The 15,528-nt window shown below is 38.9% G+C and overlaps 1 protein-coding gene across 1 annotated transcript; it reads right to left on the bottom strand.

The window, feature by feature from the left end:
• Positions 1-1,207: 1,207 nt before the first annotated feature.
• Positions 1,208-14,795, bottom strand: agxt2 (alanine--glyoxylate aminotransferase 2). The gene is made up of 14 exons (XM_064309567.1): positions 14,547-14,795; positions 11,346-11,434; positions 11,062-11,252; positions 9,840-9,963; positions 9,351-9,445; positions 8,998-9,091; positions 7,932-8,025; positions 6,818-6,918; positions 5,715-5,807; positions 5,391-5,523; positions 4,223-4,311; positions 3,847-3,996; positions 3,079-3,177; positions 1,208-1,967 (listed from the first exon to the last, which is right to left on the bottom strand). The coding sequence occupies exons 1-14, from the start codon at positions 14,644-14,646 to the stop codon at positions 1,866-1,868; spliced, it is 1,554 nt and encodes a 517-aa protein (XP_064165637.1). The 5' UTR covers positions 14,647-14,795; the 3' UTR covers positions 1,208-1,865.
• Between the last annotated feature and the right edge of the window lie 733 nt (positions 14,796-15,528).

The following is a 15,528-nucleotide window of genomic DNA, read 5'->3' on the forward strand; positions in this document are numbered from 1 at the left end:
TAGGCATGTAGACATGGTCAAGACAATCTGCTGAAGTTCAAACCAAGAATCATAATGGAGAAGAAAGGTGACTTTGAACATGGCATGGTTGTTGGTGCCAGACAGGCTGGTCTGAGTATTTCAGAAACTGCTCATCTACTGGGATTTTCACGCACAACCATCTCTAGGGTTGGTCTGAAAAAGAGAAAATATCCAGTGAGCGGCAATTCTCTGGGCGAAAATGCCTTGTTGATGGCAGAGGTCAGAGGAGAATGGCCAGACTGGTTCAAGCTGATAGAAAGGCAACAGTAACTCAAATAACCACTCATTACAACCGAGGTATGCAGAAGAGCATCTCTGAACGCACACCACGTCAAACCTTGAAGCAGATGGGCTACAGCAGCAGAAGACCACACCGGGTGCCACTCCTGTCACCTAATGAAGTGGCCGGTGAGTGTATATCTGTGTACAAGTAATTTGACTTTTTATCTATGTTCAAAACATTTTTGAGTGGAATAAACTCCCCGTTTCAGTCATTTAGAAGTTGAAATGCACTTGAAATCCATGCTTATTGAGTATGGAGACGATGGTTTCCAAATTTCTATTAAACCATTGAGAGAATCCATTTTAATTTGTAGGTGTGCATTGTATTACTTGGAATGATTTTCTTTCTTTTAGACCTGATTTCATACATACAATTGGCACAGACTGCTTAGGATAGCACAACTTTTTATACTTAATGTTAACTAGTCAGCTTTTTTTTTTTAACCTTTCCTAATTACACACTGCATATTATTTTCTGATTCTTTCCCTTTGTTTTGCTCTGCAGGGTTAAATCTGTTAATAACCTGGTTCTCAATCACAATGCTAGGAAAAGTCTGTTAACAACCTGGGTCACAATGAACCTTTCAACATTTTGCAACAAATCAACTCCATTTTGTGAAACAAGTTTTACTGTCCTAATGTTTTGTTAAATACAAATTAGATATTTAAAATGGCAATTGAGCTGGATTGAGGTAAGTGAGGTTGTTTATCTTTGTCTTTACTAGACAAAAATCGGCACACTTGCCAGCTATTGAGTATACAAGTTGTATGCAACTTGTACACTCAGTAGTAGGCACGTGTGCTGATTTGGACAGGGCCATTGACACTGTGCTGGTTGCAAGATTTTAGGGTGATGGTCGAAGACATTAAAAATAAATGCCACTGATATCGATATAGCCAGAAACAATATTTAAGTATTGTTTATTTTAGGTTGTCAGTTCTAATACTTTTGTGTTCTGGTCTGATCTAAACCTATATCAAGTAAACATTTCCTTTTAAATAGCTTACTCATTTGACTATATAGCACATTCTTTTACAATATTGGTGCAAAATAGAACATTATATTTTCTTTACATTAGTTACATATTAGGGATACTATTCTATAGTAACCTTAATGTTTCTTCATTATGTCACTTGCATTATGTGAACAGTGCAGTTAAGCATAATTACATTATTGATTACATTTGTTTGTTAACACAATCGGTTATCATAAATGTCAGTGCACACAGAGCTCTGTCCATTATAGTACACCAGTGCGATGAGAACTTTTTCTCTCATAATGTTCAACATTATTTCCCATTTAAGTCATTTTTTAATGAAAAGCACTCTGCCAGCGTGCAGCTGTGGGACCCACAGCTACAGTGATGTGGCTTTTCAGTGCTTCATGTCTCAGATTAAATCATTCAGAATCATAGGTAATGGCAGTAACACCAGAAGTGTTAAATCTGACGCTCCTGGGTATATACACCAGGCTGCTGGAGTATAGTGATTCTTCAGCAAAAGCTGATTGGCAGGTCTGTTACAAGGCAGCGACAGTGACGTCAATCTTGGAATGATCCCCATTATCTCTGCTCCATATAACTTTCCAACGCATGGCGGAACACGGCCAGGAAGAAGTCTGCATCCTCTTTAGTGATGCACATGGGGGGTTTGATCCGGAATGTCTGCAAGATCAAGAGGGACAGGGTCATTTTCCCAAGGGAACAAACTCCAAACCGTGAACAGCCATTTCCTGGGACTCATTAGGCCGTGGATAGCTGTCTTTGGCCATGGCTGGCCAACCCTGTTTCTGAAGATCTACCCTCCGTCCTGAAGGTTCTCATTTCAGGAACAGGGTTGGCCAGCCCTGTCTTAGGCAACCTACATACAAGCCAGTAGAACGAGTGGAAAAGAGGACTACAAAGACAAGTATAGGAGCCATTTGCTACTTGGGGTATGTTGTACACAATGGAAGACCAAATACCCGACTAGATTATTTGGGAAATTTACAGTATTCACTTTTTAAATAGTATCTACTATTTAAGATGACCGTGTAACTAATAAGAAAAAAATCCTACAACAATCAAGTGGTGATGAGAGATGGCTCCAATTAGAGCATTAATGTGAGTGCACAACACGATGTGGGACTTCAGTAATCCCTGGTGTAGACTAAAAGTTACCTGTCTGGACAAAGTTCACAATGTACATGGGCCTGAATGTGATTTGATATCTGGCATTGAGAAACCATGACCAAGATTCAATAATCATTTGATCTTAATAAGTAAATGGATGTTTTTTTTATACTTAAACATCTGGTGATCAAAATGTTTTAAAACAAACTAATTTGCATTCAGTGTGACAGACATTCTTTTAAGTCTAGTTATTTTTCTATCTTGTCTCTAGTAATCTGCAATTCCAATCTTGTATTGCAGGATTATTCTTGCTGGTCTTGAGGTTGGAGAAATTGTATCCGCTCATTGACGACACACAATGAACGGGTGATTACACCTCTATTCATTTGTAATGGTACCGGAGTAGCAGAGGTTCGCTATCTCAACCTCGAGCACAATGAAGCACAGCTTCTGGACAGCAGAATGACAAGTGAGCCCAAACTATAAGCATTTTGGAGGATGCGTTTGCCAATGATTATTACTCTGAATGATAGGTGTATAATAGAACTCATTCTAAACTGGGAGAAACGATACTTTAGGGCATGAAAAAAGACAACTACTTGTATAAGCCGAAACAAATATGTTAGTTATTAGGAGTGTCTTTGGTAACAGGATAGGATTTTACCTGGCCATACACTCCTCCCATTCCAATGAGGACACCCATGTCTTTGGTGCATTCGAATATTTGTCTCATGGCATCAGCAGGTAAGGGTTGACGGCTCGCCTGCAGGAGGACAGAGCGTGAGTGAGTCGGGCATGCTCAAACATGCACGGTTACAGATCCACTCCTGAGATATTCATGAGAACAGCCCCGGGCATTGCACAAGGTATGAGAGGTATGTGCCTGAACAAATATAGCGAACCACATGTGGAAGACTGGATATAGAACTATGTACAGGTGAAGGAAAAAATCGTCTGTGCCTCTTTTATACGTTTCTCATTGTATGCTCAGTGGTATGATTCAAGTTATCACTGAGAAACACACCCACTGCTTGATTTTCAGGTCATTCTTAAATAAAGATAAACCTAAAAAAAATCAGAAAAGATTAGAACCTTCTAGATCCACGCAGTAAAACATTATTGGCAAGAGTACACTACAGATATTTGGCACTGTTTCTTTAAAATCCAAAACTACAATGACAGATGTACACTGCTGATAAATGATTTCAGACACCAGATGTCTCTCCATTTCACTGCTTATGATGTTAATGCAGGTGAATGGGCCATGAAAAAAATTATAACAGTTTACTTCATGATTTCCTATTAGGTTTATTCAATATACAGTTTTCTCAAGCAAAACTACTGGAAATACCTCCTATATGCATCACAACTGTGCATATATTCCTGTGCATAAATTCCTGCTTATCTTGCTTTTCAACTGTATCAACTGTACCTTGTCCCTGACCATCTCCACGCCGATTTGCAGTCCCTTCCCACGAACGTCACCGATGATCTCATACTTATCCCGCAGTTTGGCCAGCTCTTTCAACAAATATGTCCCAACATCAGCACTGTTTTGCTGTGTACCATCTTCTCTTATTGTCTAAATGAGTGAAACATTGCAAGCACAGCGGTTACCACAATAATTCCTAACAGAAATGGAAATTTTTTTAATAAAATGGGTGACTCCTTGCACAGGACCACATGAGTACATATATAAATTCACAAAATTTGATGTTTAAGTACTTTGATACTTAAACATAATCAGATACTATTACAAATATGTGAAGCAACTTCAAATATAGACTAATAATTATATTTACACGTACATCAAGCACAGAGGATGCTATGGCACAAGCTACAGGATTGCCACCAAAGGTGTTGAAATGGACTCCCTTAGCAAATGATGCAGCAATCTCTGAAATATGAAAGAAAAAGTCAAAACCAGGAATTTAACTCCCCACTACTGAAATTAATTAGCTCAAACCTGTGTGAAAAAGCAAGACCTTCCATTGAGCTACGCATTAGTCTCACGACTTACTGCCTTACGTAAAGTCATACAACTGTGTACACCATTAAAAATATTAAACATTGCTAGACAACCAGAAGATCATTAAAATGTTTGTTATTCCAAATATAAACTTAAGTCTGCTGTATCAAACATATTTTCTCTACAGCATTTTATTCTCTGGTGTCAGATTCCTTCTCAATCAGATTTATATACTTTATATTTCTTATAAGCCTAGGTAAAATGAAAGATAGACTTTCAAGGATCATTTTTACGATCTTCAGTTGTCAAAATAATCATGAATCTATTTTTAAAGCAAGTAAAATGTAAGACTGCACTTTGATGCCCACACTATAGAAATGACAACCTTTAAAATACATTTGCTTTCTTTAAAACACATTTACGCTCACTGCCTGTTGTTCTGCACCTATGTTCTTTTTCTTGTTGATCCTGTGACTGCACGTAAATTATATTGCCATAATGGCTAGTTAAGTTGCTAGGTAAGAGCATCTGTCAAATTAATAACACTATTCTGCTAATAGTTCACTAAGGCTAGTTAATAAATTACTTTCTCCTCTGTAACAGTGGAGTGGTGATCAGAAACCTATTATTTCAGTGAAGGAAAAATGACCTGGCTGGCTGGTACATCTTTCTAGAACATGCTCTACAAAATCCAACTTAAAAGATGCCAGACAGTGAAATCAGAATTAATACAAATTAGCCAGGTTTGTAAATTAAATGGATCGTACTAAAATGCTGGACATTTCTTCATTTAGCTGCATGCCTCCCTCATCATGAAGATAATTAGCAATCTCAAACAATGGCACGTAAACAAGTAAATATAACTTAAAGTATCTGTTATTTACTTTATTCTGTAAAAAAATATCAGACTGCTTATTGAAAAAAGGCTAGGTGCAGTGCCTACAGTCAACAATCTTACAGTAACTTCAGTAATCTAAACGCTGATCTGTATCAAAGCCCTAGCTTACCTGGAGTGGTAACAAGAGCCCCCATAGGGTACCCATTAGCAATGCCTTTTGCCATAGTAACTATATCTGGCATAACATCATGACCTTGGAATCCCCAGAAATGGCTTCCTGTGCGCCCAAATCCAGTTTGAACCTGAGGCAGTAAATTCAGAAATCAGACATTTTGTATGTGCTACGTCAGTCACTGTGGATACATATAAATGTAATGTGATCTCCCTCTTCATCAAACAAATCACCAGCTATTGTACCAAATAAGGTGCCTGGTGAAGAAATATAAATGAATACATGCATATGACTATTATAGGACATGTAAGGGTTCTTGACCTCATCTGCGATGCAGACCCCGCCTCTCTCCCTTACAAGTTTGTAGGTCTCCTTGAGGTAGTTTTTAGGGTACTGCACAGCTCCTCCTACCCCCTGTTGGAAAGCCACAAAACTCAAGTCAATCTGCATACTGGTTAAACACGTATAGCATTCCATCTGAAGTGCAGCTGCAATTATGAGAGAAATACAATAATAATTGGATACATGCGGTAACCTTAGCACAATGAACTTTTGAACAGTATGACACAATGAAGATCACAATTGGTTAAATCACAATTGTAAACACAAACTGTAAAAAGGTTGTTTTTATTTTGGCAAACCTATTATGCTCCCTCTACTCTGGGTGAAAGGGTTCCTACCATCTTAGTTCCTAGCATGGATACAGTAATGAAGAACTGGTGCATATTACATCAATATTTTATTGAATCTTAATATCCTCCTACATAGATTTGGACAGAAACTGGACTGCAAATTATTTGCAGCTAACAACAAGAATCATGGCTTTGCTCTTGGCAGCCCATACTGTGAATACTTTTTTTACTATCTTGTGTGGTGGAAAGCCACTATACATCTAGCCCAGAAATCCCAGAGCATTCCAGGCACTTCTGATCAAGCGAAGAATGCTTTTCATTGAACATTGTAAAAAAAAAAAAAAAAAAAAAAAAAGAAGTGCAACTCTCGCCCCAAACAAAATGGATCATCTTGTGTTTTTGGTTAATAATCACTTAAAGGATCGTGCTAAAACAGACTATTTTCCACAATTTTTCCATCACAACATAGCGCAATTTGTTCCCCAGATCATTCTTACAGAATGAGAATGTTGTGTTCAGGATAAAATAATGGTTAATTGTTAGGTTAACACTTGATCTTGACAGCTTTATGGTGTGACGTGACAGTCTACCATCATCCATCAATCCATCCATCCATCTACCTAACACTGTCCTATAGTGCAATGCAATAATTATGGCAATTCTGCAAGACATTTTTTACTATTATCAAATCTCTTATTTTTTGGAATACAATATTTGAATTATTATTAATATTATTTTGTCGAGTAAACAGCCCTAATGTACAGTAAATGGATTTCTGAATGTACTACATACCTGAATAGGCTCTCCGAAGAACGCAGCAATTCGACTTGGAACACATGTTGCAAAAACCTCCTTCAGCTGCCCAATATACATGTCGTTGGCTTGGCAGCAGCCTGTAATTAAGAAAATTATATTGTTTATGTAGATGTCATGACAAATGTGATCTAAAAATATGGCTGTAAATTACAAATTAAAAATCGAAAGAGAAAAAAAACAGTAATAGTTAAGCAAGTAACATTTTCCATTGGTACATGTGATTTATAAAGGTGAATTGGTAAAGGAATTTCACAGAAAGCAGTAAATGTTTTACACAGCAAATGAATTTGCCCTTGCCCTTTAGACAGTGACTATGTTTCCTCTTCTAAAATAAAACTGTCAGATTTACGTAGTTCAATCTGTATACTGTTGCCTTAGTTCATTGTAATAACATTTCAGGTTAAGTACCTTGCACAAGGGCAAAATAACAGTGACTTGGGAATCAAATCAAATGTTTTAGCCCCAGTGCTGAAAGTCTCGTTCTGTAATCATTATGCTACACTGCCACCCATCAAGCCTCTCACAGGCACGTCATAGACTTTGTTATAAACTATGGGAGCTTGAGGCAAGGGAAACACTAAAATGACTATGTGCACGCTCTTTCAAGATAGAATTGAAAAAGTCGGAACATGCCTGATTTACCAAATTGCTTGACTGACAGAGGACAAGTGCCCTCACATACTGTATATGACTGAATTTGGAATTCCAATGACAACGAATAAAACAGCCAAGAGCATGAATGGTGCTGCTGGTATAACAGGGGTTCTTAATGCCTAAATCAACACTGTCACACCTACAAGTATTTGTATTATCATCTGCACAAAGTAAAAGTACATTTTTAGGTACATTGTTCAGCAGTTGTCAGCGGTGATGTCCTTATAAGTTATAATCATAAAGCGAAATGAATAAAATGCATACAGCAAATGAAAAGAGTCTCATTCGCAAATAAAACAAAAGCAGTTGGCTAAAAAAGGAAATACACAGATGATAAAATTGAAAAGACTGGTGCTATGTTGACTGATTGCAGGCAGTTCTCAATATAAGTCAATCATAAGTAACAATAAGTAAATTTTGGGTCATCTCTGTCTACCTGGGGAGCAGCTGCAGTCTCGGATGGTCTGGATAGGAGAATCTCTGCAGTGACTTCCTCCCCATGGGCCTTGGAAAACATCGGGACACATAGTCTGCAGCAAAGCGCATCAGAACATGATCGGTCTTTCTTGTGTAGCTGTGGACTGAAACGCTACAACTCATAGTCAGAAAATGTACACAAGACGCCCAGCATATGACAGGTAACATACTGAATCACAGGAGTTCAGAGAGTGCTGGATGGTCAATCCTGTTAAGGTGTGTGGATTGTACAACATTGGTCTGGGGTGGAATTCTGGCCAAATCAGGGCCCGTTGTGAATGGCAGCTATGCACTGCAGGTCTGCTTGGTGAGACTGTCCACATCCCATCATGCATCAGAAATCTTTGCTATTCACTCAGACCCCTGTAGCTGGCCTGCACTAGCTGTGCCTGACATGTACTCTTTCTTAGCTATTGCCACACAGCTCAGCTGGAGGATCATGGTGTGACAAGAGGCAGTGGCGAGAAACACTCACTTCAATGACAGTGTGTGCTTGTTTCTGACTTCCTCAATTGGAGGAAATGACTCGGTGGCATGTGTAGTGCTATGACATGTTGATGTGTTTTGAAATTATTAGAATTGTTGCACTTATGCAAATAGCTGTGATTTGACACAAAAGGTTATGAATGACGCATCATGAAGTCCTGCGACTCAGAAGAAGAATGTATATATTATGTGACAGGAAATATCACGTTGTGTATTGCTTCCCTAATATACATACTTACCTACCCAACATTAGCTAACCACAGCAATTAAATGTATTTCATTTATTATGTTTGCTGCTATGACAGCAAGGGTCCGAATGTGCATACTTTCTAAAACATGACCCATCATTCTGTATAAAGTGGTAGTGCAAATTCAGATTACAAGGGTTCCCTGTTTTCAATAAAAAACTAACTTGCACTGTAAATGCACAATTTAACTGTACCCATGTCCCCGTCGTTGATTATGGGGAAATAACGTATATAGAGACGATTATGAATGCGTGATTAGCATATTCTGTATGATTGTGATATGGAACTTACAGTATGGCAACCCAATCCTGAGGCGATGGGGTATTTATAAGCTGCGTTTGAGGTCAGACCCATCGTCTGTGGACTGCCACCATGGTATGAACCTCTGCACAAAGCAGTGAAAAAGGATCACCCATTGTCTGTCACACAAAATTATTTAAAGCAGCAAACGTTTAATTTTGGGGACAATGACATAAAAATAAAAAAGTGAAGACATTCCTATCTCTTAGCTTATTGAACCTCACCAAATCCATCAATTGTAACCAAAGTTGGTTTGTATTGTATTTCAAAGCATCAGTTATACATGTCCTGACATTGGCAGAGCCTGGAGTCAGTAAGGGGGTATGAGACTGTGCTGGCTTTACCTGAGAGTGATGATGTCAAAGTTTCCCGTGTGCAGCCTCGACATGAGCATGGCCAGGTCATTGGCCTCAGAGCCGCTGTTTGTGAAGTAAACAACCTGGGGGCGGATATTTTATCACCGTTTAATTCTTCACAATTTCACAGCATAAACTGACTGGACCTGCAAACATGATTTTTTTTAACATGTACTTGTAAATTGTATGAGCCTTTTGGAATTCTGAGACTCCATTTGTAATTATTTTCTGTTTTACTGAACTAAAACACCAGGGATTCAATTCTCCAGAGAAAGAATATCTAGCTCTCTGTAGCTAAACCTTCTATTATTCTACAACCATTAAAGTAGGGATCTAATTTCTTCAGTACATAAACCATTACATGCCACTATAATGGACAGGCAGATTCCCACATGACGCACATAAGTTGAAATAAAAAAACTTGAAAATCAGTTTTTCAAATGCCAATGCAGTTCACCAGACGCATGGTGGGCGTACCTTGAGTGGGTCAGGGAAATGGGAGGCCAGTTTTTCAGCATACTCGTGGAGTGGAGAATATATGTAGATATTGGTTGTGTGCCACAAGCGTTTCAGCTGTCGCACAGCGGCCTCTGTCACCTGCCTGCAGAGACAGGGAAACTCATCTGTATGGTTAACCCTCGTGTCCGGTTTGGGTCAAATTGACCCTTTTTAAACTTTTAGTAAAAGGGGAATGACACTTTTGAAATGTGTATTGCAAAAGTAATCGCAAAACCGGAGGGAATTTGGTCCTTAGACAATGCCAGTCACAGGTTTCCACTTCTACTGAATACAAACTGATAGACTAAGCATTACAACTTGGCCTGGATGCCATTCTGCTGACTAGCAAGCTATCCATTAAAGAAAGAAAATCTAAGGAATAATTATGGTGTTCAGTTCAGTTTAGGCTACTTTCAGTTCTGAAAAGTAGCCTAAACATACAGAACATACCGAGCGACCATCTGTTAGCTCGGTCAAGGCCCCCTTCACCTAGTATGGGAGGTCAGGGGAGGTACCTCCAAATTTTTATTAATCACCCATTGCAGTTCTTCAAAAATGAGAAAGAATAGATGTGTACATTATTATGGCATATACCTCTACTGAATTTACACTTTTCCCTGCCAATATTTATGTGCAGAGACTGCTAAGGCCAACAATTAAGAGAGACTCATCAGTTATGCCTTTACCTGTTAAATGAGCTTAATGTTGTTTATAAGTGGAATTCCCCTTTAAATTCTCGTGAAAACCTTATCTTCAAGAGGTATCCTAGATCTTAATGATCCTCTAAAAAAGACACCATGAAAATGTAGTGTGCCTACATTCTCAATGACTCTGAAAGTAGGTTGATTTTGTTAATTTCTCACTAGTAACTAAGCCATCTTTACCCTCACAACATCACTAATATGTAACTAATAACTTGGCAGGGACTTTGGCCAAGCCAGGTTCAGACAGGAGAGCACTGAAGAATATACACCTGCCTGAAGTCTGCAAAGCTGTGTTATGTATTAATAAATGCATGCATTTCTAGGAACATTGGCCATGTGTTCTGTTCATTGTACATGATCTATAAAGCTAATCTGATTTACAGGCAATCCATTGTGATACACAGTTCAGGATGACTCAACGTCAACTTGTACAAAATAACATTATGGGCAGCGACTATGTGTTTAAAGTATTAGAAGGCAGTTTGACAGAGCCTTACGGGTGACAGTGTCCAACGCTGACTGTTGCAACCCCTGCAAAGAGATCCAGGTAACGGTGCCCATCTACATCCCACAGCCACTGCATATAGCCCTGATGGATGTAGACTGGTTTTTTGTAGTAAGTGACCTTCATGGTCATGGGGTTGCAGTACTTCTTCCGAATTTCCAACATTTTGGCCTTGGACATGTCCTGTAGGAAAATTAGATAGCAGATTTGCAAATACTGTCCCTGTTCATCCATTTACAAACAACCCAAACCAACGACATAGCAACAGCCTCTGACCTTATAGTCCTCTGGGTTAAAGTCACATGGGGGCATCTCCGGGAGATTTGGGGGTGGGTGTTTTACCGACGACTTTTGACATAATGCACCTGTACAAAGAGATCTTAATGAGATCCTGCCTATCATCATAAATGCTGTGTCTGGAGAGGAACCAGTATAAAACTGAACGTTCCATTATTGTCAATGAAGCCCTCTGAAATTGAAATTTTATTCAGAAATGTTCAATGGAGTGATACATTAATATGAAATAGAATAACTGCTAACACCTGACAGTTTGCATAAGAGCTGGTGACAATGTGTCTGATAAAAAATGTTTTTTTACTGTCGCAGAATCACTGTAGACCTTTGACCAACATGATATGTGGATTCTCACAAAGTTGGCATAAGTTCTGTTTATCCAAAGGTTAATAACATTCAGTGGCAGTACATATGCAGGGTCATTGCATTATATATTGAATTTAAATGCTATGAAGACTACTATTAATTAATTATTTAAACAGGATAATAAGCAAGGTCTTACAAGTATTCTCTCCTGTTAAGCTGTATACCTGTAATGTTATTATAGCTTTTGTAAAGTATATCAGTATGTAAATAGTGGCAACAAAATAACTGCCAAAACAAAATCTAATTCAGAGAAGGCAGCATGCTGTTTTCCATGTTTTATTTAAATGATATTACAGTAGCATTCAATAAAACACAGACCATAATACCACCAACCTTCTTGTCCCATATTTCATAATTACATTTCCTAATTGTCCAATGTAATAACTAAGCTAAACTTGCTGTAAGCACCTACTAAAATTCTAGACCAGTTATACCAAAACTAAACAACAGATCATGGCATTTTAAATCTTGCACTTCATTACTGATTCAGTATTAAAAGCTGCCTGGCTACAATCATGCCTATTAAACAGGTTGAAGCTGCCAGGATTTTGGCTGCCAGGAGGTTTGGAGCTGTGGAAAAGACACCATGGTTCAATTCCTAATAAGTCCACTTTTCATCTTCTTTTCTCAACATATTTGTGTCTGAGTTTCGAGATATCAGCCAAAAGCAAGAGAACACATTCACATAAAGAGGTCGGCAAGGATGATGTCACTGTGGTTGGACTACGCCAAAACTGACCTTTCCATCTCCATTGGAAACCCCACATTGACTCCTGACTATGCCACCAGGAATCATGGTGTGTCTAGACAGTGAATTGTGGCCCACATTGGTGCTATAGCATGATCCAGCAGGTTTGCGCTTTACAGCAGCTGCTGAATCAGACTCTTCCTCAGCAGGGATACTGCCCAGCTCCTGGTTCATCTCCTACTTGGACTAGTGCAGCTCCCTCTGGGCCAGGCTACGCAGCACTCTCTCCACCTCCTTCAGCTCATCCAGAATGCCAGTCCACCTGATATTCAGCCTTCCAAAATTTTCCTATGTCACTCCCCTACTGCATTCCCTCCACTGGCTCCTGGTGGCTGCCTGCATCAAATTGAAAACACTTCTGCTGGTGTACAAGGCTGCTACAGGAGCTGCAGCTCCATACCTTCAGGCCATGGTCCAGCCCTACACCCCAACCCATGCTGTACGTTCAGCCGTCACTGGGTGCCTAGCTTTCCCCTCCCTGTGGTGACCTGGTCATCGCTCATCCCAGCCTTTCCTCTTCTCCCTAATGGCTACCCAATGGTGGAACAGCCTGCCCATTTCAGTCAGTCAGGAGAGTCTTTCCCAACCTTCCGGGGTAACCTGAAGACCAAACTGTTCAGGAAATACCTTCTCTAGCCTGATTCCCAATCCCCTCTTCCAAATCATCCTATTTATTACCAATATATCCTATACATTCCCCACCCCCCACCAAAAAAAACTCCACCTTCCCTTCCACATGTTAGTTTTAGTGACAAGGGATTACCTATCATTACCTATGTGTTATGGCACAACCATTGCACTTTCATTGGTTGCTACTTGAAATGTTGGTGATTTATGAATACAGGCCTTTCTTTGTGCACTAACTGTAAGTTAGTCTGGATAAGTGCATCTGCTCAATGCCACTAATGTAAATGTAAACTTGAATCAGTTGTGTGGCGTGATTAACTGGATTTGTGCGTTTTCCCCAAATATGGTAGTTCTGCCTAACCATATCATTGCAGACTATAGTTCAGTTAAATTTACATTTAGTATATGATCGTGTCCCTAACGACTTATATAAGAGCACATACACAGGTTAAGGCAGTGAGCAGAGTCATCAGGGTCACAACTGATAGTAGTAGTCAATGCATAACCTTACCACAAAGTTAAAAGCTATAGCAGGTGCAAGAGGGACAGAATGTAGGCTAGTGTTACTCAGAAGCAAATGGGTTAGAGGACATTGATTTAGATTTACCATAGGTGGGGCTCGTAAACCCCCTCCTTGTATGTTTGGGAATAGGTGTGCCAAGATTCCACTTAAAATAAGTGTATTTTAAGTTCGGTAGATCTTAACATTTCTTCAACACCTATAGCCATTCAGCATTTCTAATAAACCTTTAGTTTTGGAAGCACTTAAACTGACATACTTCCAAACAAGAGGAGGCATTGACATAGGGAATTAATAGGCTCCTAATTAGGTTGCTGAACACGTGTTTAAGTGCTTTAAGTGCATAAGACTTCCCTTACTAACTAATTAGCAGAATACAGGTTTGACTCGTTATGATTTTCTTCGTTATCTATCAAATGATTAGATTTAGTGGCCAATTGTGCACACTTTCCCCAATTAGGAACCTGTGGATTTGCCTCAGTCTTTATTTTGATTAGTTATAAAGTTTTTTTAACCTCTTTACGCAGTCGTCTACAATATAGCACAATGTGAATATGGGACTTTTATTCTTTATGGCATGCATAGCTATTTCTGACACAAGGTGCCTTAAGTGGGCAAATAATCCCTCTGACATGAGAAGCATCTAATTAAAGTAATAATCTCGAAGATTTTCATTAGCTGACGTAGCTGAAATGTGATAGCCTACATCGCTTGTTAACCAAGTCCTGCTAAATTTAACTAGGCTGTAGCACGATATGGTAACATGCACTGAACTGTGTACAATATAGAAAGCCAGCCCAAGCACGTTGAAAACAATATTGCTTTAGCTATCGCTGTTTCTGCATCGTTTGTACTTTTTTATATTATTTCGAAATCTTTTCGAAATCCGAGGTATTGAAATGTTGAACTTAACTGAACTTACCACTGGGCTGGTGGAACTTAGCGAAGAATTCGAAAACACTTAAAGCGTCCTTTTTCCGTCCCAAAGGCGGACCGTGAATGCGACGGAGGACCTTGTGCATTTTCTTCAGAAATTACGGGCGTTAATCCGTGGTTGTGGGCCGCAAAATAATTCTTATTACCGTTACGTTTTCACACTTCAAAAGGAACTTTAGAAGGCGGAGAGGATAGCAACCAATTGCTGCTCTCGTCTCATCTGCAGCGACCCCAATCGAAATTGCTGAAAACAATTTCTATAGGACAGTAGACGACGTTGCTGAAGGTTGGCGTAACTACTGCATATGGTTATAATTTCAGAATTAATGAATAAATAAAATGTAATTCAACTAAACACTTCTATAATTCGACCGCATAATTTAACATACTGCACCCATCTTTGTGAGCAACAGATTTATTTCTTTCAGAAATGCTTATTTTCTGGTTTCGCCTGCCTTTTCCCTAATTGATCACTTTTGATGATCTTACTGTTGGAAGAATCACCAACAGCCATTGATTTTCAAGTCTCAAATCCTCCCTTAGCTGTCTGGTGTGCTAGAATGCATTATAGAATGTAATAATGAGAGATTTAAAATAAATAAATATTCAATAAATATTGCCTTCACATAGGCCTACACTGAATTACAAGAGATACGAAGCGTAGGCTAAGTGTAAAATCCTGATGCTCTGACGAAGGTCTACTGGCCGAAAGTTTTACATGCAGTTAATGTGGTTAAACATTATTAAATTATTAAAATAATTATTAAAAAAAAAAAAAAAAAAACAGCGCATACCCTTTTCAATGAAGTTCCAATTTGGAATGCATGCAAAAAGTCGTTTTTTGGGAACAGCACAATTGTTGCATGTCACATGGACTGAATTAAAAAAATAAAAACTCGAGCAATAGTGTGGTGTGTATTAGTTTATCACTATACTCCCCATCTTCCTCCGATCATTCTGTATGCTTC

Source organism: Anguilla rostrata, chromosome 14, assembly GCF_018555375.3.
Source record: "Anguilla rostrata isolate EN2019 chromosome 14, ASM1855537v3, whole genome shotgun sequence".
NCBI lineage: Eukaryota > Metazoa > Chordata > Actinopteri > Anguilliformes > Anguillidae > Anguilla > Anguilla rostrata.

Bases quoted from the DNA above. Each gene is read 5' to 3' on its own strand.
- agxt2 (XM_064309567.1), bottom strand. From the start codon at position 14,646: ATGCACAAGGTCCTCCGTCGCATTCACGGTCCGCCTTTGGGACGGAAA. The intron at 11,435-14,546 runs GTAAGTTCAGTT...CTCTTTGTACAG, and splicing joins TAAGTTCCACCAGCCCAGTG to GTGCATTATGTCAAAAGTCG. The intron at 6,919-7,931 runs GTAGACAGAGAT...TCTTAATTACAG, and splicing joins AGACTGCAGCTGCTCCCCAG to GCTGCTGCCAAGCCAACGAC.